We start from the raw sequence: 27,292 nt of genomic DNA on the forward strand, positions 1-27,292 counted from the left end.
ACAGCCACACTTACGACTCCCATTTTGAAATGTGTTTAAAAACAACAATAGTGATGTCAGCTACTGATGATGGATGAAGACCTGGGTCACCATCAATATTCCAACAGGGTTGAGGTCAGGGGCTCTGTACTGGCCAATCAAGTTCCCCCACACCAGACTCATTAAAGCATGTCTTTGTGAACCTGGTGAAGCCCACCCTGAGAAATGCTATTGTCCAAACACATGTAGAGGTTATAGGAGCTATCTGTTGAGGATGGTGCCATTTTAGCCTCTAGTTCTATTTAAAATTCTGTTTATGCATTGACATACCTCCTTAGACCCAGTCTGTCTGGACAGTACGGTCACTTGCTAACTTGGCACCATCCAAGGGGTGTATTTACCACAAGGCAAACAAGGCATTTGCCTTGGGTGGCATTTTTTACGGGGGGGGGGCAGCACTGCCCCTTGGAAGAAGGGACACACGCGGCATGGGGACCTGGTGGGCACCAAGAGATGCTGTGGGTGTCATGAGGGTGTATGCACAGCCCGACTCTCGTTCCTGAGGATGTCCGGAGCTGTGAAGGTGAATGTCTTTCTCTCTCTCACCATGGGGGATGGTGGCTGGTGTATGGGGGGCAGTGGTAGTGGAAAGCTCGGGTGGAGGGCAGGAGTGTTCTTGGTCAATGTCAGGCTCTTTCTGTGGGGGGCACCAATTTTTGTGTTGCCTAGGGCGGCATTTTTCAGGGGGGCAGCACTGCCCCTTAGAAGAAGGGACACACGTGGCATGGGGGCCTGGTGGGTTCTCAGAGGTGCTGTGGGTTTCATAACAGTATATGCACAGCCCAACTCTGGGGATGTCCGGAGCTGTGAAGGTGAGTGTCTTTCTCTCTCTCGCTATGGGGGATGGTGGCTGGTGTATGGGGGGCAGTGGTAGTGGAAGGCTTGAGTGTTCTTTGTCAATGTCAGGCTCTTTCTGTGGGGGGGGGTCACCAATTTTTGTGTTGCCTAGGGCGGAATTTTTCAGGGGGGGCAGCACTGCCCTTTGGAAGAAGGGACACACGTGGCATGGGGACCTGGTGGGTTCTGAGAGATGCTGTGGGTTTCATGACGGTGTATGCACAGCCTGACTCTCGTTCCTGGGGATGTCCGGAGCTGTGAAGGTGAGTGTCTTTCTCTCTCTCGCCATGGGGGATGGTGGCTGGTGTATGGGGGGCAGTAGTAGTGGAGGGCTCGGGTGGAGGGCAGGAGTGTTCTTAGTCAACATCAGGCTCTTTCTGTGAAGGGGGGGCACCAATTTTTGTGTTGCCTAGGGCGGCACAAAACCTAAATACACCACAGCACCATCCACAGGCAGTTGAACTCTTCAATAAGACACAGAAGTTGAATCCAGCACAATTACTTCAGCTAATTGCTAATTGTTCCTCCAGGGACCGGCCTGAAACCACGGAAAACATCTTCCCCAGTAAATGCAGGAGGAACTAGGGGAACATTCATTCCCCAATCCCCCCTGCGGCCAATCACCCCAGAAGCAACGTGTATTATGGCACATCTGGTATCACTGTCAACTATCAACTGTCATTCCTCAACTAGTGTAACCATGAGCTGTGTTTGAATAGCTACATTGGAGGGTGGAGGAGACATCAGGGGTCTAATAGATCCCTGATGTCTCCATAAAGAATACCTGTCACCGGCCCATGCTATCACATAGGAGGCTTATTAGCTCCCTTGTGATAGTAATAAAGTTACAAAAGTATAAAAAAATAAAATAAAATAAATTAAAATAATAATAAAAAAATTAAAGCACCCTCGTCACCCCTGAACACACCCCATAGAAAAAGCTTGCTGAAGTGGCGAGCGGGCGACCAGATATGGTTATTGCACCACATCCCTTAAAATTGCATATATTCAATAGAGAAGATGGAACTTTCAGGGTGCATGAACAAGAATACCAAACATATTAAAAAGTTATATAATTTTTATTTCGTATTTTTAAAAAAAAAACAACAAAAAAAGGAAAAAATACAGAAACATAAAAACAATTTCAGTACTAAGAGTGAAACTGAGATTCAAACTTGATTATATACTTATAGTTACTCCCTACATGTTTCGCCCTCATGGGCTTCTTCAGGGGAGATTTTTGAAGAGATTTCACCCGCCGAGGCTGTCTAAAGGTATATCAAAGGAAAATTATACAATTACCAAACAACTTTAATATATCCAAAACAAAGTGTTTAATCAACTTTTTATATTATAAAAGTCTCCCCTGAAGAAGCCCGTGAGGACGAAACATGTAGGGAGTAACTACAATTATATAATCAAGTTTGAATCTCAGTTTCACTCTTAGTACTGAAATTGTTTTTATGTTTCTGTATTTTTTTCCTTTTTTTGTTGTTTTTTTTAAAAAAATACGAAATAAAAATTATATAACTTTTTAATATGTTTGGTATTCATGTTCATGCACCCTGAAAGTCCCATCTTCTCTATTGAATATGTGTATGTAAACATTAATTGCACTACACATGTGAGGTACGGCTGTGAACATTGAATGAGATTAATAATTGTATGCCCAGAGTTCACAGTTAACTTTAAATCAAGATAAAGACTTTTAAAGCGTCACCTATAGAGAAATTAGTTTTTTTGCATATGATATGTTCAATGTCTATTTACTCGATACAACCCCACCTTTTATGTTTTGCCAAACAAATTGGGTATAATATTGCATTTGTTTGCACTAAAATTCATTTTAATGCATTTTCTCCTGAAAATATGCATTTGATAAATAACTGCACAAACATCGCGCGATATAACAAATTGCAACAACTGCCACCATTTTATTCTCCAGGGTCTCTGCTTTCAGCAAATATATACTTTTACGGAGGTTCACAGTATTTTTCAGTAAAAAAGAAAGATTTTAACGTGTGCAGAAAATGTAAAAATTGCTTCGGTTAGTGGTTAATGATTTTAAAACATAAACATTTCAAAATTGAGCTTGTAGGAGGAAATCTGGTGAGACGCATCAGTGACTGTGGCTATCACTAAGCACGAAGCCCATTTTCTAGCGAAAAGGAAATTGTCATAGATTTGAATCAACGATAATGTAATTTTTTTCATTTTTACTTTTTTCTTTAAACTATTTACTATACAATTGCAAAATTAAACATTTAAGGTGTCAACGTAAACTGTAAATGTAAACCGTATGTGCAAATGTAAACTGTTCAGATTTGGGCGATTAGGTATCGCAGGCAGAATCGGTGCTATTCTGTGCACTATTCAAAATTTTAACTGTAAATGAATGGCTTTCATTCATGACAGCTTGCTTACTATTGTAATGTTGTGATTGGATGCAGCTATCACATGATACAAGGTCGCTGTGAATTACCTTGTACAGTACTATGTGATAACTGTGATGGATCGCAGACATTACAATAGTAAGCAAGTTGTCATGAATGGAAGCCATTCATGGCAGTTTTGTTTACATCTTATCATGTGATCGCTATGATCGGTCAAATTGATTGGTGATTAGTACCGAGCAATGTGATCTGCTGCATCCACTGGACACAGCAGTCATAGATTGCGCCACTGTGTGTGAGCGTGAGGGCATCCCTCCAGAACTAGAGGACCACCCCTTAGCCATGTAACAACACTATGACGGGCGGGAAGTGGTTAAAGTGGTTGTAAAGGAAAACATAAAAAATAAAAAAATAACAAACATCTCTATACTTACCTGCTCTGTGTAATAGAATTGCACAGAGTGGCCCCAAACCTCCTCTTCTCAGGTCCCCCACTGGTACCCCAGGCCCCTCCTCACTTCCCAGTGTCCCCATGGGAAGCTGCTTCCCATGGGAGCACTTGTGCAAGCCACTGCATCCATTGACACAGATGGCGGGACTCAGCCCCGCCCCCTGCTCCCTCATCACTGGAGTTGATTGACAGGAGTGTTAGCCAATGGCTCTCGCTGCTATTAATCAGCCCAATGAGGACGGAGACAGTGGCGAGAGTCATTGCTCTCGTGCACGTTGCTGGATCGGATCGGGCTTAGGTAAAAATAAAGGGGGGCTGGGGGGTGGATCCTGCAGCAGAGAAGGTCTTTTTTACCTTAATGCAAAGAATGCATTAAAGGATAAGTTCACCCTTTGGACAAAAATAATAAATGCACATTTTTTATGCCGGTAAAAAAAATATGCATTTATTATTTTTGTCCAAAGGAGCCTGGTAAACATTGCACCAGAGATCAGTATATCGCTGATGCCATGCAGGGCTTCTGCAGATCTGTCAGAATATCTGCTTGCCGTACGGGGTGTACAGGATGTATGGGATGTACGGAATGTACAGGGTATACGCAGGGGCCTATTTGCCACAAGGCAAACAAGGCATTTGCCTAGGGCGGCATCTTTCAGAGGGGGCAGCACTGCCCCCCAGAAGAAGAGATGGAGGAAGGGACACATGCAATCTGGGGACCAGGTAGGATCCAAGAGAGGCTGTGGGCTGCTTGATGGTGTATGCAGAGCCTGACTCTTATTCCAGGAGATATCAGTAGATGTGAAGGTGAGCATCTTTCTCTCTCTCTCGCTGGGGGTAAGCAGTGGTGTTTGGCCGGTGTATGGAGGGTGGTGGTAGTGGAAGGTTCTCTCGAGTTGTGGGGGTTAAGGTAGAGGGGAGGGGGGTGTTGGTTGGTGTCAGGCTCTCTCCGGGGGGGGCGGCTGATTTTGCCTAGGGCAGCACAAAACTTAAATACACCACTGGGTGTATGGCGTGTATGGGGTGTATGGGATGTAGGGGGTGTACAGGATGTATGGGATGTACGGGGATGTACGGGGAGTATGGGATGTATGGGATGTACGGGGATGTACGGGGAGTATGGGATGTACGGGGAGTATGGGATGTATGGGGTGTACGGGGTGTACGGGGTGTACGGGGTGTATAGAATGTACGGGGTGTATGGGATGTATGGGGTGTACGGGGTGTATGGGATGTACGGGGAGTATGGGATGTACGGGATGTACGGGGAGTATGGGATGTACGGGATGTACGGGGATGTACGGGGAGTATGGGATGTATGGGGTGTATGGGGTGTATGGGATGTACGGGGTGTACGGGGAGTATGGGATGTACGGGATGTACGGGGAGTACGGGATGTACGGGGATGTACGGGGAGTATGGGATGTACGGGGAGTATGGGATGTATGGGGTGTTTGGGATGTACAGGATGTATAGGGTGTAGGGGTTGTACGGGATGCACGGGATGTACGGGGTGTATTGGGTGTAGGGAATGTACGGGATGTATGGGATGTACGGGGTGTACAGGGTGTACGAGGCGTACGGGGTGTACAGGATGTATGGGGCGTACGGGATGTACAGGGTGTACGGGGTGTATGGGGTGTATGGGGATGTACGGGGTGTATGGGATGTACGGGTTGTATGGGATGTACGGGGTGTATGGGATGTACGGGGTGTATGAAATGTATGGGATGTACGGGGTGTACAGGATGTATGGGGTGTACGGGATATACAGGGTGTACTGGGTGTATGGGGTGTACCAGATATACGGGATGTACGGGATGTATGGGGTGTACGGGATGTACGGGGTGTACGGGATGTACAGGATGTATGGGATGTACAGGGTGTATGGGATGTACAAGGTGTATGGGATGTACGGGATGTACGGGGTGTACGGGATGTACAGGATGTATGGGATGTACGGGATGTACAGGGTGTATGGGATGTACGGGATGTACAGGATGTATGGGATGTACGGGATATACGAGCAAGCAGATATACTGACAGGAAGCTTCAATGAACAACCATGGCGCTCCACAGCTCTGTGGTAGTTCATTGAAAACTACAACGCACAGCCGCTAAGGCTTCTGGGACTTGCAGTACATTCACAGAGGTCTGTGAATGAATGATGCAGCCATGTGGGCGGAGCTGTTTTCAAAGCTGACAGATAGTACGGGGAGACTTCTATCTGTCAGAGGGAGGGAGGGGGGGGGGGGGGGCGCAGCTGCAGCTATGGTAACATGTTACATGTTCCACCCTAAAAACGGGTGGAACATGTAAACTGTTTCAAAGGTGATCTTATCCTTCAGCCCGGGTTCACACTTTTGCGGTGTGGACCATCGCATGTGATTCACACGGGAACCGCACCGCATTCCTGTGCAAGTCCCATGTGAATTCTGTGCGGTGTGACTTGAGTCATACATTATGTACGGCTCAAATCGCACCGCACCCGCACCAGAAAGATGCAGGACCCTGTTTTTTGGTCCGCACTATAAATGAATGACGTTAAAAAAGAAAAGAAAAAAGAATACATTTAAATGAATGACGTTAAAACGAATGTAGCCAATCTTCCAAAATAACAAAAGAATAGCAGAACTTTCGAAAATATGAATCGATTCAGAAAAACGAATATATACTCTCCTTCCCGAAATAACAATTTGTTCCAAAAATGAATCGTTCTACGATAACAATGAAACGTAATGTTACTTAACAAACAAAGCTGAGAGGAACAAATGTTTCCGTTGGGCACATCTCTGATGGATTGCAACATAGCACCGGTCTCTGAACAACTGTCACTGACCCAGGTGGTGCTTAGAGGGGCACTCCATCTGTCAGTGTCGTGCAGCTACCAGCACTGTGCTGTGCAGGAAGAAGAGAAGGTGAACTCCCATCACTTCCACAAGTAAGTGACACAGTCAGCCCGCAGTGCACTGTTATCTGAGGGCCATGAGGTCTGACAAGTTCTCCTGCCTCTTGCTGTGTTGTCTGGCTTCTCTTGGAGGGGTGAGTACAGGACCATAACATTGTACAGCTGCTCTATGAGGATTACAAGTAAAACATTTTAGAACAGTTTGTTTTCTCCAACTAACTGGAACGTTGCCAGGTCCCTCGTAGGAACCCTTGCAGGCAAAACTGTTGCGTACGTTGCTAAAACTTCTAAAAAAAAAAAAAATAGAAGGATTTCCATGGCGGTTCCCACAGAGAAGAAAAATATATTTGAAATATATTTTAAAAATATTCTTCCCAACTATATTGACATATATTTGAAATGCTACAATTTTGGCCGTATTCCATCTATTTAAAAATGTATTTCATATATGTTAAAATTAATAATTTTTTTTAAAAAACACATTTCGACATGCAGTGTGTGTATGTGTATATATATGTATATATATATATATATATATATATATACACACACTGCATGTTGGAATGCGTTTTTATTACAAAATACATGAAACATATTTTTAAAAATTAATTTCAAATATACTGTATGTCTTTAAAAATACTAATCTACATTTTTGGAATGCATTTACAAATAAATATAAAAAAATATATGTTAAAATTACTTTTTTATATGTTAAAAAAAATCTGAAGCATATATTTAAAAAAAACATATTTTTAAAAATATTTTCATATATTTTGTAATATATGAAAAACACATTTAAAACATGCAGTATATATATATATATATATATATATATATATATATATATATATATAACATGTTGGAATGTGTTTTTATTACAAAATGTATGAAAAATATTTTTAAAAATACATTTCAAATATACTGTATGTCTTTAAAAATACTAATGTACATTTGTGAAATGCATTTACAAATATATTTTTATAAAAATTTTCAGATATCTTGTAATATATAAAAAACACATTTCAACATGCAGTGTATATATATATATATATATATATATATTATATATGTATATGTATATATATTATATATGTATATGTATATATATATATATATATATTTCATGCTGGAATGCGTTTTTATTACAAAATATATGAAAAATATTTCTAAAAATACATTTCAAATATACTGTATGTCTTTAAAAATACTAATGTACATTTGTGGAATGCATTTACAAATATATGTAAAAATATATGTTAAAATTACTTTTTTATATGTTAAAAAAATCTGAAGCATATATTTAAAAAATATATATTTTTAAAAATATTTTCATATATTTTGTAATATACAAAAAACACATTTCAGCATGCAGTGTGTGTGTGTGTGTATATATATATATATATATATATATATATATATATATATATATATATATATATATACACACACACACACAGGTGAAACTCGAAAAATTAGAATATCGTGCAAAAGTTCATTTATTTCAGTAATGCAACTTAAAAGGTGAAACTAATATATGAGATAGACTCATTACATGCAAAGCAAGATAGTTCAAGCCGTGATTTGTCATCATTGTGATGATTATGGCTTACAGCTCATGAAAACCCCAAATCCACAATCTCAGAAAATGATAATATTGTGAAAAGGTGCAATATTCTCGGCTCAAAGTGTCCCACTCTAATCAGATAATTAAGCCATAACACCTGCAAAGGGTTCCTGAGCCTTTAAATGGTCTCTCAGTCTGGTTCAGTAGGAATCACAATCATGGGAAAGACTGCTGACCTGACACCATCATTGACACCCTCCATAAGGAGGGAAAGACTCAAAAGGTAATTGCAAAAGAAGTTGGATGTTCCCAAAGTGCTGTATCAAAGCACATTAATAGAAAGTTATGTGGAAGGGAAAAGTGTGGAAGAAAAAGGTGCACAAGCAGCAGGGATGACCGCAGCCTGGGGAGGATTGTCAGGAAAAGGCCATTCAAAATTGTTGGGGACTTTCACAAGGAGTGGACTGAGGCTGGAGTCAGTGCATCAAGAGCCACCACACACAGATGGATCCTGGACATGGGCTTCAAATGTCGTATTCCTCTTGTCAAGCCGCTCCTGAACAACAAACAACGTCAGAAGTGTCTTACCTGGGCTAAAGAAAAACAGACTTGGTCTGTTGCTCAGTGCTCCAAAGTCCTCTTTTCTGATGAGAGCAACTTTTGCATCTCATTTGGAAACCAAGGACCCCAAGTATGGAGGAAGAATGGAGAGGCCCAAGGACCCCGAGTTTGCAGGAAGAATGGAGAGGCCCAAGGACCCGGAGTATGGAGGAAGAATGGAGAGGCACAAGGACCCCGAGTATGGAGGAAGAATGGAGAGGCCCAAGGACCCCGAGTATGGAGGAAGAATGGAGAGGCCCAAGGACCCCGAGTATGGAGGAAGAATGGAGAGGCACACACTGCAAGATGCTTGAAGTCCAGTGTGAAGTTTCCACAGTCTGTGTTGATTTGGGGAGCCATGTCATCTGCTGGTGTTGGTCCACTGTGCTTCATTAAGTCCAGGGTCAACGCAGCCATCTACCAGGAGATTTTGGAGCACTTCATGCTTCCTTCCGCAGACGAGCTTTATGGGGATGCTGACTTCATTTTCCAGCAGGACTTGGCACCTGCCCACACTGCCAAAAGCACCAAAACCTGGTTCAATGACCGTGGAATTACTGTGCTTGATTGGCCAGCAAACTCGCCTGACCTGAACCCCATAGAGAATCTATGGGGCATTGCCAAGAGAAAGATGAGAGACATGAGACCGAACAATGCAGAAGAGCTGAAGGCCGCTATTGAAGCATCCTGGTCTTCCATAACACCTCAGCAGTGCCACAGGCTGATAGCTTCCATGCCACTCCGCATTGAGGCAGTATTATTATTATACAGTATTTATATAGCACCAACAGTTTGCTCAGCGCTGTACATTATAATGGGAGACAGTGCACGAGATAGTACAGTAACAATACGATTCAATACATGAGGGGTTCGAGGGCCCTGCTCCTTGGAGCTTACAATCTAGGAGGGAGGGGATAGTGGTACAGGAGGAAATAGCTGTGGGGGATGGAGTGGTAGGAAGAGTGGAGGAGTTCAGTAATTAGCTGAGGGCGGGATAGGCTTCCCTGAAGAGATAGGTTTTCAGAGTGCGCCTAAAGGTGAGAAGAGTAGGTGATAGTCTGATGGGTTGGGGTAGGGAGTTCCAGAGGAAGTGGGAAGCCCTGGAGAAGTCCTGGAGATGGGCATGGGAGGAGGAGACCAGGGAACTAGAGAGTAGGAGGTCTTGTGAGGAGCGGAGAGTATGTTTTGGGTGGTATTTGGATACCAGATCGGTGATGTAGTTTGGGGCAGTGTTATGAACAGCTTTATAAGTCAATGTTAGCATTTTGAATTTTATCCGTTGGGCAATCGGGAGCCAGTAGAGGGATTGGCAGAGGGGGGTGGCGGATACAGAGCGGTTAGTAAGGTGGATGAGTCTGGCCTCAGTATTTCATGATAGACTGAAGCAGGGATATTCTGCGGTGGGGTAAGCCAATGAGGAGGGAGTTACAGTAGTCGAGGCGTGATATAATGAGGGAGTGAATGAGTTGCTTAGTGGTTTCCGAGGTTAGGAACGGTCGTATCTTGGAGATGTTGCAGAGGTGAAGTCTACATGAGTTTGTCAGCGAATGCTGCACAAAGGGCCCAAACCAAGTACTGAGTACATATGCATGCTTCTACTTTTCAGAGGTCCGATATTGTTCTATGTACAATCCTTGTTTTATTGATTGCATGGAATATTCTCATTTTCTGAGATTGTGGATTTGGGGTTTTCATGAGCTGTAAGCCATAATCATCACAATGATGACAAATCACGGCTTGAACTATCTTGCTTTGCATGTAATGAGTCTCATATATTAGTTTCACCTTTTAAGTTGCTGCACTGAAATAAATGAACTTTTGCACCATATTCTAATTTTTAGAGTTTCACCTGCATACTGCATTTTGAAATGCGTTTTTTATATATTTCAAAAAATATATGAAAAATATTTTTTTAAATATATTCTTCTGATTTTTTTTAACATATAAAAAGGTAATTTTAACAAATATTTTTACATATATTTGTAAATGCATTCCAAAAATGTAGATTTGTGTTTTTAAAGACATACAGTATATTTCAAATGTATTTTTTAAAAATATTTTTCATATACTTTGCAATAAAAATGCAATTCAACATGCAGTGTGTATGTGTTGCAAAATATATGAAAAATATAAAAAAAAAATACAAAATACAATATATATATATATATATATATTTTCCCCTCCCTCCTAGATTGTAAGCTCGAAAGAGCAGGGCCCTCGAGCCCCTCGTGTATTGTATTGTTACTGTCTTGTCTCATGTTTTGTCCCCCTCGCTATTGTACAGCGCTGAGCAAACCCTTTGGCGCTATATAAATACTGTATAATAATAATAATATATATATATATAATTTTTTTTTTTTTAAATATAATTATTTAAATATATTTTGAAATATATGGAATATGGCCAAAATTGTAGCATTTCAAATGTATGTCAATATATTTGGAAAGAATATTTTTAAAATTTGTTTCAAATATATTTTTTTACCATACCATAGATACATAATACAGCGTTCATTTGAATCTGCTGAAACCTTCAATAACATTTAGCTGAAAATGAAACCACCTGGATGATGAATTCAAAGAATCTAATAATAATTCTCAGATGTGAACAGTTCAACCTAAAATGCTACATTGCCTGGCTGCCGTGCTGAGCTTCTGTCATCACTACTCTCTTGGTACATGTGTGGTTTATTAGTTTTTTGGGGCATATTTTCTTGTGCCTTTTTTTATGTTTGTTTTTAAAGCATTTTGTGCTTTTGTTTTGACCAGTGGCATGTGTTGATTCTGCTAGGAGGAGGTGCTGTTGTCATACAGGAAAATGCAGGAAAAACGCATAAAAAATGCAGGTATATGTGTTTTTGGTGCAACTCCATTGAAGTCTATGGCCCCTTTCACACAGGCACTCCATATGTCCATTTTTCATCTGTCTGTTTAACCCCTCACCCTCCAGAGGATTTACCTGCCTTCCTGACCAGGCCATTTTTATTTGCGATACGGTGCTGCGTTACTTTAACTGACAATTGCGCGGTCATGCAACGTTGCACCCAAATGAAATTTACATCCTTTTTTTTCCCCACAAATTGAGCTTTCTTTCAGTGGTATTTGATCACCTGTGCGCTTTTTATTTTTTGCGCTATGTGCAAAAAAGGCTGACAATTTTGAGAAAGAAAACAATATTTTGGACTCTTTTTGTTATTAAACATGTCCAATAAAAAAAATGTGTGTCTCCGTGTCTTTGCTGAAAAAAAATAGCAATACGTGTAAATTAATTGGTTTACATGAAAGTTATAGCATCTACAAATGGCGGTATAGATACTGGGATTTTTTTTTCTACTAGTAATGGTGGTGATCAGCGACTTTTAATGGGACTGCGGCAGACATTCTGACACTGGGGGGGAACTGACTTGGTGTCACTGACATCCCCAGTGGCACCAATACAGTGATCAGTGCTAAAAAAACAGCACTGACGCTGTACTAATGGCACTGGGCAGGAAGGGGTTAATGTGAGGGGTGATCAAAGGGTTAACTGTGTGCTGGGAGTGTTTTACTAGGGATCAGGGGATGTGTGCTTCACTGTAAGCACACTAATCGGGATGGCTGTGCTGTGCAGTGTGCTCGAGCTGACAGGGAGGAAGACTGTTTGTAAACAAAACAGTCTACTTCCTCATCAGCGATTGTCGGTAATCACCAGGCGGGACCCAGTGATTGACATCTGCTGCCGGGAATGGCGGCGCGGGTAGGGCGCATGCGCGGCTTGCGTACGCCCCCTACCCAGAAATGCAAAATCACGTATATATAAATGATTTTGCACACCCGTGCCGCCGTGTAGCAATATATTTGCTATACTGCGGCGGGGAAGTGGTTAAGGATGAAAAACAGACACCTCTGTATTTCTATGGACTAGCGGATGTAAATGGATGATCATCTGTTTACATCCATTAATGTCCGCGTCTGTTAACATCCTTTTTTTTGGAACAGACTAAAAACGGATGTAAACAGACAAAAACGGATGTAAACTGATGAAAAATGGTTCTAAACGAACAAAAACGAATGTAAGCTGATGAAAAACGGATGTAAACTGATGAAAAATGGATCTAAACGGACAAAAATGGATGTAAACTGATGAAAAATGGATGTAAACGGATATTAATGGATGTAAACTGATGAAAAACGGATGTAAACTGATGAAAAATTGATGTAAACGGACAAAAACGGATGTAAACTGATGAAAAACAGATGTAAACTGATGAAAAACATATCTAAATGGATGTAAACTGATGAAAAACAGATGTAAACTGACATAAACTGATGTAAACTGATGAAAAATGGATCTAAACGGACAAAAACGGATGTAAACTGACGAAAACGGATGTAAACTGACGAAAAACAGATGTAAACTGATGAAAAACATATCTAAACAGATGTAAACTGATGAAAAACAGATGTAAACTGACATAAACTGATGTAAACTGATGAAAAATGGATCTAAACGGACAAAAACGGATGTAAACTGACGAAAACGGATGTAAACTTACGAAAAACAGATGTAAACTGATGAAAAACGTATCTAAACAGATGTAAACTGATGAAAAACAGATGTAAACTGACATAAACTGATGTAAACTGATGAAAAATGGATCTGAACGAACAAAAACGGATGTAAACTGATGAAAAACAGCTGTAAACAGACATAAATGGATGTAAACTGATGAAAAACGGATGTAAACTGACAAACGGATATAAACTGATGAAAAACAGATCTAAACGGACAAAAACAAATGTAAACTGATGAAAAACGGATGTAAACGGACAAACAGATGTAAAAAGATGAAAAATGGATGTAAACTGATGAAAAGAGGATGTAAACAGACATAAATGGATGTAAACTGATGAAAAATGGATGTAAACTGATGAAAAATTGATCTAAATAGATAAAAACGGATGTAAACTGACGAAAAACGGATGTACACTGATGAAAAACGGATCTAAACGGACAAAAACGAATGTAAACTGATGAAAAACGGATGTAAACGGACATAAACGGATGTAAACTGATAAAAAAATGGATGTAAACTGATGAAAAACAGATGTAAACAGACATAAACAGATGTAAATTGATTAAAAACAGATGTAAACTGATGAAAAATTGATCTAAATGGACAAAAATGGCCATAGAGGCCTTGTGTATATATATTGTATATAGTTTTTTTTTGTTTCCCCCCCCCCCCCCCAGGTTATGGACTTTATGTTGGGCCGTAGAGGCCATTATATTTATACGTGTTTGGTTTCTCTTCCAGGAGCTGGACTTTGAGTTTATGGGCATCAGGCTGTTTATTTTCTTTGTTTATTATTTCTCCCACAGGGGTTGTTGGTACTTTTTCAGTTTCTTCGTTTAGTTTTGTATTTATTTATTATATTTTTGTACTTTTATATATAAGTTAAGGATGGATATGTATGCTCATAATACATTTAAATAAAAATCTCCATCCTGCCTCGTATCAATGGTTCAGGCTGGTGGTGTCATGGTGTGGTGGATCCATCCTGCCTTGTGTCAATGGTTCAGACTGGTGGTGGTGGTGTCATGGTGTGGTGGAGCCGTCCTGCCTTGTATCAATGGTTCAGGCTGGTGGTGGTGGTGTCATGGTGTGGTGGATCCGTCCTGCCTCATATCAACGCTTCAGACTGGTGGTGGTGGTGTCATGGTGTGGTGAATCCGTTCTGCCTCGTATCAACGCTTCAGACTGGTGGTGGTGGTGTCATGGTGTGGTGGATCCGTCCTGCCTCGTATCAACGGTTCAGACTGGTGGTGGGGGTGTCATGGTGTGGTGGATCCGTCCTGCCTCGTATCAACGGTTCAGACTGGTGGTGGTGTCATGGTGTGGTGGATCTGTCCTGCCTTGTATCAACAATTCAGACTGGTGGTGGTGTCATGGTGTGGTGGATCCGTCCTGCCTCGTATCAACGGTTCAGACTGGTGGTGGGGGTGTCATGGTGCGGTGGATCGTCCTGCCTCGTATCAACGGTTCAGACTGGTGGTGGGGGTGTCTTGGTGTGGTGGATCTGTCCTGCCTTGTATCAACGGTTCAGACTGGTGGTGGTGTCATGGTGTGGTGGATCCGTCCTGCCTCGTATCAACGGTTCAGACTGGTGGTGGGGGTGTCATGGTGTGGTGGATCCGTCCTGCCTCGTATCAACGGTTCAGACTGGTGGTGGGGGTGTCATGGTGTGGTGGATCCGTCCTGCCTCGTATCAACGGTTCAGACTGGTGGTGGTGTCATGGTGTGGTGGATCTGTCCTGCCTTGTATCAACAATTCAGACTGGTGGTGGTGTCATGGTGTGGTGGATCCGTCCTGCCTCGTATCAACGGTTCAGACTGGTGGTGGGGGTGTCATGGTGCGGTGGATCGTCCTGCCTCGTATCAACGGTTCAGACTGGTGGTGGGGGTGTCTTGGTGTGGTGGATCTGTCCTGCCTTGTATCAACGGTTCAGACTGGTGGTGGTGTCATGGTGTGGTGGATCCGTCCTGCCTCGTATCAACGGTTCAGACTGGTGGTGGGGGTGTCATGGTGTGGTGGATCCGTCCTGCCTCGTATCAACGGTTCAGACTGGTGGTGGTGTCATGGTGTGGTGGATCTGTCCTGCCTTGTATCAACGGTTCAGACTGGTGGTGGTGTCATGGTGTGGTGGATCCATCCTGCCTCGTATCAACGGTTCAGACTGGTGGTGGGGGTGTCATGGTGCGGTGGATCGTCCTGCCTTGTATCAACGGTTCAGACTGGTGGTGGGGGTGTCTTGGTGTGGTGGATCCGTCCTGCCTCGTATCAACGGTTCAGACTGGTGGTGTCATGGTGCGGTGGATCCGTCCTGCCTTGTATCAACGGTTCAGACTGGTGGTGGTGGTGTCATGGTGTGGTGGATCTGTCCTGCCTTGTATCCATGGTTCAGGCTGGTAGTGGTGTCATGGTTTGGGGTATTTTCTTGGCACTAGCAAGGTGGACCTAATAAAGCGGACCTTGAGTATATATATACAGTGGGGATCGAAAGTTTGGGCACCCCCAGCTAAAAATTTGTATTAATGTGCATAAAGAAGCCAAGGAAAGATGGAAAAATCTCCAAAAGGCATCAAATTACAGATTAGACATTCTTATAATATGTCAACAAAAGTTAGATTTTATTTCCATCATTTACACTTTCAAAATAACAGAAAACAAAAAAATGGCGTCTGCAAAAGTTTGGGCACCCTGCAGAATTTATAGCATGCACTGCCCCCTTTGCCAAGCTGAGACCTGCCAGTGTCATGGATTGTTCTCAATCATCATCTGGGAAGACCAGGTGATGTCAATCTCAAAGGTTTTAAATGCCCAGACTCATCTGACCTTGCCCCAACAATCAGCACCATGGGTTCTTCTAAGCAGTTGTCTAGAAAACTGAAACTGAAAATAGTTGACGCTCACAAAGCTGGAGAAGGCTATAAGAAGATAGCAAAGCGTTTTCAGATGTCAATATCCTCTGTTTGGAATGTAATTAAGAAATGGCAGTCATCAGGAACAGTGGAAGTTAAAGCAAGATCTGGAAGACCAAGAAAAATATCAGACAGAACAGCTCGCAGGATTGTGAGAAAAACAATTCAAAACCCACGTTTGACTGCACGATCCCTCCAGAAAGATCTGGCAGACACTGGAGTTGTGGTACACTATTCCACTATAAAGAGATACTTGTACAAATATGGTCTTCATGGAAGAGTCATCAGAAGAAAACCTCTTCTACGTCCTCACCACAAAAATCATCGTTTGAACTTTGCAAATGAACATATAGACAAGCCTGATGCATTTTGGAAACAAGTTCTGTGGACCGATGAGGTTAAAATTGAACTTTTTGGCCGGAATGAGCAAACGTACGTTTGGAGAAGAAGGGGCACAGAATTTAATGAAAAGAACTGTGTCCAACTGTTAAGCATGGGGTTGGATCAATCATGCTTTGGGGTTGTGTTGCAGCCAGTGGCACAGGGAACATCTCACGAGTAGAAGGAAAAATGGATTCAATAAAATTTCAGCAAATTTTGGATGGTAACTTGATGCCATCTGTGAAAAAGCTGAAGTTAAAGAGAGGATGGCTTCTACAACTGGATAATGATCCTAAACACACCTCGAAATCCACGGGGGATTACATCAAGAGGCGTAAACTGAAGGTTTTGCCATGGTCTTCACAATCTCCTGACCTCAACATAATTGAAAATCTATGGATAGACTTTAAAAGAGCAGTGCGTGACAGACAGCCCAGAAATCTCAAAGAACTGGAAGACTTTTGTAAGGAAGAATGGGCAAAGATACCTCAAACAAGAATTGAAAGACTCTTGGCTGGCTCCAAAAAGCGTTTACAAGCTGTGATACTTGCCAAAGGGGGCAGTACAAGATATTAACTCTGCAGGGTGCCCAAACTTTTGCAGACGCCATTTTTTGGTTTTCTGTTATTTTGAAAGTGTAAATGATGGAAATAAAATCTAACTTTTGTTGACATATTATAAGAATGTCTAATCTGTAATTTGATGCCTTTTGGAGATTTTTCCATCTTTCCTTGGCTTCTTTATGCACATTAATACAAATTTTTAGCTGGGGTGCCCAAACTTTCGATCCCCACTGTATATATATATATATATATATATGGCAGTAGGGTGAGCTACAGGTTCCATTCTTCTTTTCATATACAAATCTGAGAAAGCCAAGGAATAGGACTTGTTCACACCACCAGTGGTAGCTCGTGAACATTTGCGAAATTGCACATTTTCCCAATCCACACAAAAATGAGCCGCCTTCTGCTGGTGTGCGCAGGTGCCATTAATTCTTCATGACACCCCCACGCATCTGTAAATGTACATGTGTTCATGGGTACCAAAATGCATGGTGCCGCAGTACCATATAGTTTGGTGTAGCACAATATTAACCCCTTGATGCCGAGCGCACGCAAATATGTGGCTTCTCTGCGTCTGGGCCTTGACGCCATATTTGCGTGCTGTTAGAACATACATATGTGCTGAGAGCGCACACCCTGCGCGCTCCCAGCACATATGTCCGTGACTCACTGAAAGGTCCCGATCTCCCCTTGTGATTGGGACCTTTTCTGATCATGTGAATCACGGCGGTCACATGACCCTAAAACCCCGCCCGCCATCTGGCGTCTGAATCTCTTAAAGGGCTGGGAGGCGCCGGAGCGAAGAGGTTAAAAATTGCACCTGCAGTACTTTTTGCGCGCTCCTGCACCTTTGGCACCATATTGGGATTGGCGGGAATGTCATAAATGCACCGTGCATGGGAATGCGCAAAAAAATACACAATCAGACGCACCTTTATCATGTGAACAAGCCTTAAAGTGTGAAAAAGGACAGGGATACCTGAAACTTGTTCCTGTACTAAGCTTTGCACCATTACCCTTTGGTACACAGCGGAACACCAATCATCGTACGGGACCTCTGTGTGAGGTCCTGATCATGTGATCCCTAATTGGCCAACCAGTGATCACATGAATTCAGTGCCCGCTGTGTCCTCCGGACACAGAGGAACACCAATCATTGTACGGGACCTCTATACAAGGTCCCGATCATGTGATCACTGATTGGCCAATCAGTGATCACGTGAAGACTAGTAAGCAAGATGTCACTTCTGACATCATTGCTTACTATGTGTGAAATCTGTGAATGATCACAGAGGTCACATGGTACAGGGCTATTCACAACAGCCTTGTACCATGTGACAAGCTGTGACCAATCACAGCTCACACAGTATTTCTCAATGGCTGCAGGAATGCAGCCAGAGAGAAGGAGAAATGATTGCTTTTACAGCCTTTATGGGTGTAAAAGCAATCAGTGTAAAAAAAAAAACATTTTCATCACCCCCCACAAGTAGTACAGTGTCACCATGGTGACACTGTACTGCTAGGGTGACAGTATGTTAAAAAAAACAAAAAAAAACATAAATAATAATATAAGAAAAAAAAATTTTTGGTTATAATCTAATTAGGGTTATATTTTTTTTTACTAAAAAGATAGCTGAATAAATTTTGGCCAAGATTTATGAAGAAAGATTATTTATTTGCAAAATTTTAAAAGAAAAACACTTTTTTTTCAAAATTTGTGGACTTTTTCATTTATATAGCAAAAAAAAAATTTTTTAATCCCACTGGTGAATAAATACCACCAAAATAAAGTTTTATCTGTCTCAAAAAAATGCTAAAACATTCATGTGGGTACAGTGTTGCATGACCGCGCAATTCTCATTCAAAGTGTGATAGCACTGAAAGCTGAAAACAAGAATGCAGCCAGAGAGAAGGAGAAATGATTGCTTTTACAGCCTTTATGGGTGTAAAGCAATCAGTGTAAAAAAAAAAAATCTTCATCACCCCCCACAAGTAGTACAGTGTTACCATGGTGTCACTGTACTGCTAGGGTGACAGTATGTTAAAAAAAAAAAAAAACATAAATAATAATGTAATGTAAAATGTTTTTTGAAAAATTATAATTTTTGGTTATAATCTAATTTGGGTTATATTTTGTTTTACTAAAAAGATAGCTGAATAAATTTTGGCCAAGATTTATGAAGAAAGATTATTTATTTGCAAAATTTTAAAAGAAAAACACTTTTTTTTCAAAATTTGTGGACTTTTTCATTTATATAGCAAAAAAAAAATTTTTTAATCCCACTGGTGAATAAATACCACCAAAATAAAGTTTTATCTGTCTCAAAAAAATGCTAAAACATTCATGTGGGTACAGTGTTGCATGACCGCGCAATTCTCATTCAAAGTGTGATAGCACTGAAAGCTGAAAACAAGAATGCAGCCAGAGAGAAGGAGAAATGATTGCTTTTACAGCCTTTATGGGTGTAAAGCAATCAGTGTAAAAAAAAAAAATCTTCATCACCCCCCACAAGTAGTACAGTGTTACCATGGTGTCACTGTACTGCTAGGGTGACAGTATGTTAAAAAAAAAAAAAAACATAAATAATAATGTAATGTAAAATGTTTTTTGAAAAATTATAATTTTTGGTTATAATCTAATTTGGGTTATATTTTGTTTTACTAAAAAGATAGCTGAATAAATTTTGGCCAAGATTTATGAAGAAAGATTATGTATTTGAAAAATGTTATAAGAAAAACCCTTGAAAATATTTGGACTTTTTCATTTATATAGCAAAAAAATAAAAATCCCAGCGTTGAATAAATACCACCAAAATAAAGTTGTATCTGTCTAAAAAAAATGTAAAAAATTCATATGGGTACAGTGTTGCATGACCGCGCAATTGTCATTCAAAGTGTGAGAACGCTGAAAGCTGAAAATTGGCCTGGGCAGGAAGGGGGTGAAAGTGTCCGGACTTGAAGCGGTTAAAAAACACCAAAAATCCAATAAAAATGATTGAAAGGAAATAACAGGAGAATTATTTGCATACATACATAAATTGAGGGCAGACATGCCTGGAGGTAGCACATTCTTCCTTAATGGCACACCTGAAGCCCACTGGGAAGTTGGGGAACCCGTGAAACTGCCTCCCCCTGTGAAAGCAAGAGTAACTTGGGGAACAAACTCGGGATCCCTCCTGTAATGACCCCGGAGGGATGCAGCTACTGAAACACAATCAGTGTTTGAATAGTTTCATTGAAGGGCAAAGGAGACTTTGAGAGTCTAATAGACCCCCAATGTTTCCATAAAGAGGACCTGTCACCTGCCCATGCTATCAAATAGGGAGCATGTTAGCCCCCCTGTGATAGCAATAAAGTAAAAATAAAGAAAATAAAAAGTGTTAAAAAAAAGAATTTTTAAAAATACATTTATAATAACTAAAAAGAAGTATAAAGCACCCCGTCACCCCCGCACCCATCCCCTATAAAAAGCGCAGCGGAGGGCGAGCACAAGTATGTAAACATCAACTGTGCCACACATGTAGGGTATCACCGAGAGGCAGCAATTATTCCAGGGCCAACTCTAAACTGATGACCTGTACAGGCTTCTAAGGTCAGGTTTACACCTATGCAGGTTGCGGTTGATTTGTTTTTCCGGTGCATTTTGCATTTGTGAACCCTCTTTTTTTATGCATTTTGCATTATTTTTTATGCTAATAGGAAAGTATGAGAGTTCTGTAAATGAAACGTGACTTTGATGCAACTTTGCACTCTCTGGGATTCAAGTAGCATCAAAGTCACATGGAAGTAGTGCAGGAACAAAGTCGCATGTTAAGGTTAGCGGTAATCGTTAGGGTTTGCATTCTAACCCTAACAATGACATCTAACTTTAACCCTTAACCCTAACCCTAACCCTATCTCTTAACCCTAACATTTAACCCCAACCCTTAACCCTAACCCTAACATTTAACCCTAACCCTAACCCCAACCCTTAACCCTAGCCCTTAACCCTATCCCTTAACCCTAGCATTTAACCCTAACATTTAACCCCAACCCTTAACCCTAGCCCTTAACCCTAACATTTAACCCCAATCCTTAACCCTAACCCCAACCCTTAACCCTAGCCCTTAACCCTAACCCTTAACCCTAGCCTATAAGCCTAACATTTAAATCTAGCCCTTAACCCTAACCCTAACATTTGACCCTAACCCTAGCTTTTAACCCTACCCCTAGCCCTTAACCCTAAGCCTTAACCCTAGCTCTTAACCCTAACCCTAGCCCTTGACCCTAACCCTTAGCCCTAACTCTAACATTTACCCTAGCCCTTAACCCTAACCCTTAACCCTAACTCTAACATTTAACCCTAACTCTTAACCCTAACATTTGACCCTAACCATAGCTTTTAACCCTAGCCCTTGACCCTAACCCTTAGCCCTAACTCTAACATTTACCCTAGCCCTTAACCCTAACCCTTAACCCTAACTCTAACATTTAACCCTAACTCTTAACCCTAACATTTAACCCTAGTCGTTACCCTAACCCTAGCACTTAACCCTAACCCTAGCCCTTAATCCTAACATTTAACCCTAACCCTTAACCCTAACACTAACATTTGACCCTAACCCTAGCTTTTAACCCTACCCCTAGCCCTTAACCCTAAGCCTTAACCCTAGCGCTTAACCCTAACCCTAGCCCTTGACCCTAACCCTTAGCCCTAACTCCAACATTTACCCTAGCCCTTAACCCTAACCCTAACCCTTAACCCTAACTCTAACATTTAACCCTAACTCTTAACCCTAACATTTGACCCTAACCCTAGCTTTTAACCCTAGCCCTTGACCCTAACCCTTAGCCCTAACTCTAACATTTACCCTAGCCCTTAACCCTAACCCTTAACCCTAGCCCTTAATCCTAACATTTAACCCTAACCCTTAACCCTAACACTAACATTTGACCCTAACCCTAGCTTTTAACCCTAGTCCTTAACCCTAACATTTAACCCTAACCCTAACATTTGACCCTAACCCCAACCCTTAACCCTAACCCTAGTCCTTAACCCTAACCCTAGCCTTTAACCCTATTCCCAACATGCTACTTTAAGCACATAAAGGTTCCTGCATGACTTTGATGCTACTTGAGTGCCAGAGAGTGTAAAGTCGCATCATAGTTGCACTACATGAACAGAATTGTCATACTTTCCTATTAGCCAAAAAATGCAACTTTGGACACATAAAGGATCTTGCACTACTTTGATGCGAATGTGATGCTACTTGACTGCCAGAGAGTGTAAAGTTGCATCAAAGTCGCACTACATGAACAGGACTGTCATACTTTCCTATTAGGAAAAAAAAATGCGACTTGGGACACATAAAGGCTCCTGCACTACTTTGATGCTACTTAAGTGCCAGAGAGTGTAAAGTTGCATCAAAGTCACATCAAAGTCGCACTATATGAACAGAATGCTTTCCTATTAGCAAAAAAATTAAATTGCATCAAAGATACATAAAAATCGACACTTGCATTTTTGGTGCAGGTCCATTGAAGTCTATTTCACGCAAAATACGTTAAAAAAAGTCCCTGGCCCCTTACAAAAAACGCACTGGCTGAAAACGCACAGATGTGAACTAGAAACCTTGTTAAATGGACGGTAGTGCATTTCTGCAAAACGCATAACCCTGAGGCTAGAGGTTCACCTATGGCCAATTATGGGCATATAACATAGAAAATAAAAGAATAAAATAAAAATAAAGGAACAGTATAGTATAGAAGAGTAAAACAGAATAGAATAGAAAAAAAACAATAATAAAATAGAAAAGAAAATAAAGGAAGATAATAGAAAAGAATAGAATAGAAAAAACAATAAAATAGAATAGAAAATAAAGTAACAGAATAGAAAAGAATACAATAAAAAAAACAATAAAAAAGATTAGAAAATAAAGTAACAGAATAGAAAAGAATAGAATAGAAAAAAAACAATAAAATAGAAAATAAAGTAACAGAATAGAAAAAAATAGAATAGAAAAAACAATAAATAGAATAGAAAATAAAGTAACAGAATAGAAAAGAATAGAATAGAAAAAACAATAAAATAGAATAGAAAATAAAGTAACAGAATAGAAAAGAATAGAATAGAAAAAAACAATAAAATAGAAAATAAATTAACAGAATAGAAAATAATAGAATAGAAAAAACAATAAAATAGAAAATAAATTAACAGAATAGAAAATAATAGAATAGAAAAAACAATAAAATAGAAAATAAAGTAACAGAATAGAAAAAAATAGAATAGAAAAAACAATAAAATAGAAAATAAAGTAACAGAATAGAAAAGAATAGAATAGAAAAAACAATAAAATAGAATAGAAAATAAAGTAACAGAATAGAAAAGAATAGAACAGAAAAAACAATAAATAGAATAGAAAATAAAGTAACAGAATAGAAAAGAATAGAATAGAAAAAACAATAAAGTAGAACAGAAAATAAAGTAACAGAATAGAAAAGAATAGAATAGAAAAAAACAATACAATAGAAAATAAATTAACAGAATAGAAAAGAATAGAATAGAAAAAACAATAAAATAGAAAATAAATTAACAGAATAGAAAATAATAGAATAGAAAAAACAATAAAATAGAAAATAAAGTAACAGAATAGAAAAAAATAGAATACAAAAAACAATAAAATAGAAAATAAAGTAAAAGAATAGAAAAAATAGAATAGAAAAAACAATAAAATAGAATAGAAAATAAAGTAAGAGAATAGAAAAGAATAGAATAGAAAAAACAATAAAATAGAATAGAAAATAAAGTAAGAGAATAGAAAAGAATAGAATAGAAAAAACAATAAAATAGAAAATAAAGTAAAAGAATAGAAAAAATAGAATAGAAAAAACAATAAAATAGAATAGAAAATAAAGTAAGAGAATAGAAAAGAATAGAATAGAAAAAACAATAAAATAGAACAGAAAATAAAGTAAGAGAATAGAAAAGAATAGAATAGAAAAAACAATAAAATAGAATAGAAAATAAAGTAAGAGAATAGAAAAGAATAGAATAGAAAAAACAATAAAATAGAATAGAAAATAAAGTAATAGAATAGAAAAAACAATAAAATAGAAAATAAACAAATAGAAAAAATAGAATAGAAAAAACAATAAAATAGAAAATAAACGAATAGAAAAGAATAGAATAGAAAAAACAATAAAATAGAATAGAAAATAAAGTAACAGAATAGAAAAGAATAGAATAGAAAAAAAATAAAATAGAATAGAAAATAAAGTAACAGAATAGAAAAGAATAGAATAGAAAAAACAATAAAATAGAAAATAAAGTAACAGAATAGAAAAAAATAGAATAGAAAAAACAATAAAATAGAATAGAAAATAAAGTAACAGAATAGAAAAGAATAGAATAGAAAAAAAAAATAAAATAGAATAGAAAATAAAGTAACAGAATAGAAAAGAATAGAATAGAAAAAACAATAAAATAGAAAATAAAGTAACAGAATAGAAAAAAATAGAATAGAAAAAACAATAAAATAGAGTAGAAAATAAAGTAACAGAATAGAAAAGAATAGAATAGAAAAAACAATAAAATAGAATAGAAAAAAAATAGAATACTGTATAACATAGTTACATAGTTGGTCTGGCTGAAAAAAGACAAAAGTCCATCTAGTTCAACCATAATAAATAAATAAATAAATAAAAAATGCCATTCCATGGGCATTCGCAATTTTAAGACTTGACATATTTGGTATTTACACAACCAAATTTTTTATATTTTACCTAAAAAATAAATTGGGTATAGTATTGTGTCTGTTTGCACTAAAATCCAGTGTAATTTTTCCGGAAATTACGCATTTGGTAAATAACTTGCCATTTTATTCTGCGGGATCTCTGCTTTCAGGAAATATATACTTTTCCGAGGGTTTACAGTCATTTCTAGCAAAAAAAAATGCATATTTTAAAATGTGTGCAAAAAACCCCCCAAACAAATAAAGAAAGAACCTTTCCGCGGTAGGCAAGTGGTTAAAGAGGTTAAAGATCGAAACTGCTGATAAAATATATTCCGAAGATTTGCTTCTGTCTGATCTGCTGATCGCGAGGCCATTTGTGACAACTCATCACTCTCTCTCTCTGATATATACTGTATTCAGTAGGCTGAGACATGGTTTTGGGAATCAGTTCATAAAAAGTACAAAAGGACGAAAAGATTTCTGAAGAAAGATTATTTATTTGAAACATTTTCTAAGAAAAACACTTTTTTCTAAATTTTTGGACTTTTTCATTTATATAGCAAAAAAAAAAAAAAAAAATCTCAGTGGTGAATAAATACCATCAAAATACAGTTTTATCTGTCTCAAAAAAATAAATAAACAAATAAATAAATAAAAAAAGTTACGGAACTGTAAAGAGCGCAGAGAAGGGCAATAAATCGGATTTGTGTAAAAATTGACTGAATTCAAATCATTCTCTGTTACGAAGTGGCATTTAAATCTGAACTCCGGGGAGATGCAACCAGGGGCGGACTGACCATTCGGAAACTCTGGCACTGCCCAAGGGCCCGGGGTGAGTAGGGGGCCCCATGAGATGCCCCTGGTACCTTTTTCTTAGGCTTTTTTGAGTTTGGGCAAGGACACAGGGGCCCCATGATCCCCTATTGCCCGGGGGCCCATGAGTTGTCAGTCCGCCCCTGGATGCAACTATAAAAATGAAAGCAGCTCTGCAGTCATTAACCCATCATTAGTGTCAAGTTTTTTTTAGGCGCTGCTGATGGTCGATTCCCAAGAAAGTTTATTTGATTTCTAATTTTAATTTACACGTGTTGGTTTTTTGGAGTCATTTAAAAAAAATTTTTTTGGACTTTCATTTGCACTTGAGACTTTAGTTTGATTATATTGATTTTATTTTTTGGGAAATTTTTTTCCTATTTTTGCACTTTTGTTTGCACTTTATAGTCTTTTTTGCACATTATTGGGTATTTTACACTTATATAAATTTTTTATATATATTTTTATTGTTATCAGTAATTCTGAATGTATAGCGCTGCACATTTTTGTTTATTAACCCATAATTAAATTTTTTTTTCTTAACTGTTTGCCCTCCAGCGGTCCCCCCCCCCCTTTCCTGACCAGGCCATTTTTTGCGATGCGGTGCTGCGTTACTTTACCTGACAATTACGCTGCACCCAAATTAAAGTTACGTCCTTTTTTCCCCACAAATGGAGATTTCTTTTGGTGGTATTTGATCTCCTCTGCGTTTTTATTTTTTGCGCTATAAACAAAAAAATACCGACAATATTGAAAAAAACCCAATACTTTTGACTTTTTGCTATAAATCACGTCCAGTAAAAAAATTTTAAATATCAAATTCCGTCTTAAATTTAGGCCAAAATGTATTCTGCTCCATGTCTTTGTTAATAAAAAATCCCAATATGTGTAAATTCATTGGTTTATGTGAAAGTTATAGCGTTTACAAATGGCGGTATAGATACTGGGATTTTTTATTTTTTTCTACTAGTAATGGCAGCGATCAGCGACATTCAGTGGGACTGTGGAGGATATTCTGACACTGGGGGGGAACTACCTTGGTGTCGCTGACATCCCCAGTGATACCAATGCAGTGATCAGTGCTAAAAAACAGCACTGACACTGTACTAATGGCAATGGGCAGGAAGGGGTTCATGTGAGGGGTGATCAAAGGGTTAACTGTGTGCTGGAAGTGTTTTACTAGGGGGTGGGGAGTGTGTGCTTCACTGTAAGCACACTGATCGGGATGGCTGAGCTGAGCAGTGTGCCCGAGTTGACAGGGAGGAACATTGTTTGTAAACAAAACAGTCGTCCTCCCCGTTGGTGATTGTCTATAGTCACTGGGCGCCAGCGGATAATCACTGGCCAATACATGTAAATGAATTGGTTTGAAAGTTATAGCGACTACAAATGGCGGTATATATACTGAGAATTCAAATTTTTTTTAATACTAGTAATGGTGGCAATCAGCGACTTATAGCAGGCATTCTGACACTGGAGGGAACTGAGTGACACCAATACAGTGATCAGTGCTAATAAAAAGCACTGACAGTGTTCTAATGGCACAGGGCAGGAAGGGGTTAACATCT

General features: G+C 39.2%; 1 protein-coding gene across 2 annotated transcripts in view; it reads left to right on the forward strand.

The window, feature by feature from the left end:
* Positions 1 to 6,666: 6,666 nt before the first annotated feature.
* The window catches only part of LOC149434891 (NXPE family member 3-like), a 109,646-nt gene continuing 89,020 nt past the window's right edge, over positions 6,667 to 27,292 (forward strand). Inside the window, exon 1 of one of the 2 annotated variants that reach the window (XM_089663229.1) lies at positions 6,667 to 6,759. Coding sequence is in view for 1 of the 2 variants with exons in the window: in XM_089663230.1 (XP_089519356.1) it covers positions 6,703 to 6,759 (57 nt within the window). In the remaining variant the exon portion in view is untranslated. The remainder of the gene's footprint in view (positions 6,760 to 27,292) is intronic. The other variant, XM_089663230.1, reaches the window with a different exon arrangement.

This window comes from Staurois parvus, unplaced genomic scaffold (genome assembly GCF_062004578.1).
Source record: "Staurois parvus isolate SC_StPar_1 unplaced genomic scaffold, SC_StPar_1.0 ptg001642l, whole genome shotgun sequence".
NCBI lineage: Eukaryota > Metazoa > Chordata > Amphibia > Anura > Ranidae > Staurois > Staurois parvus.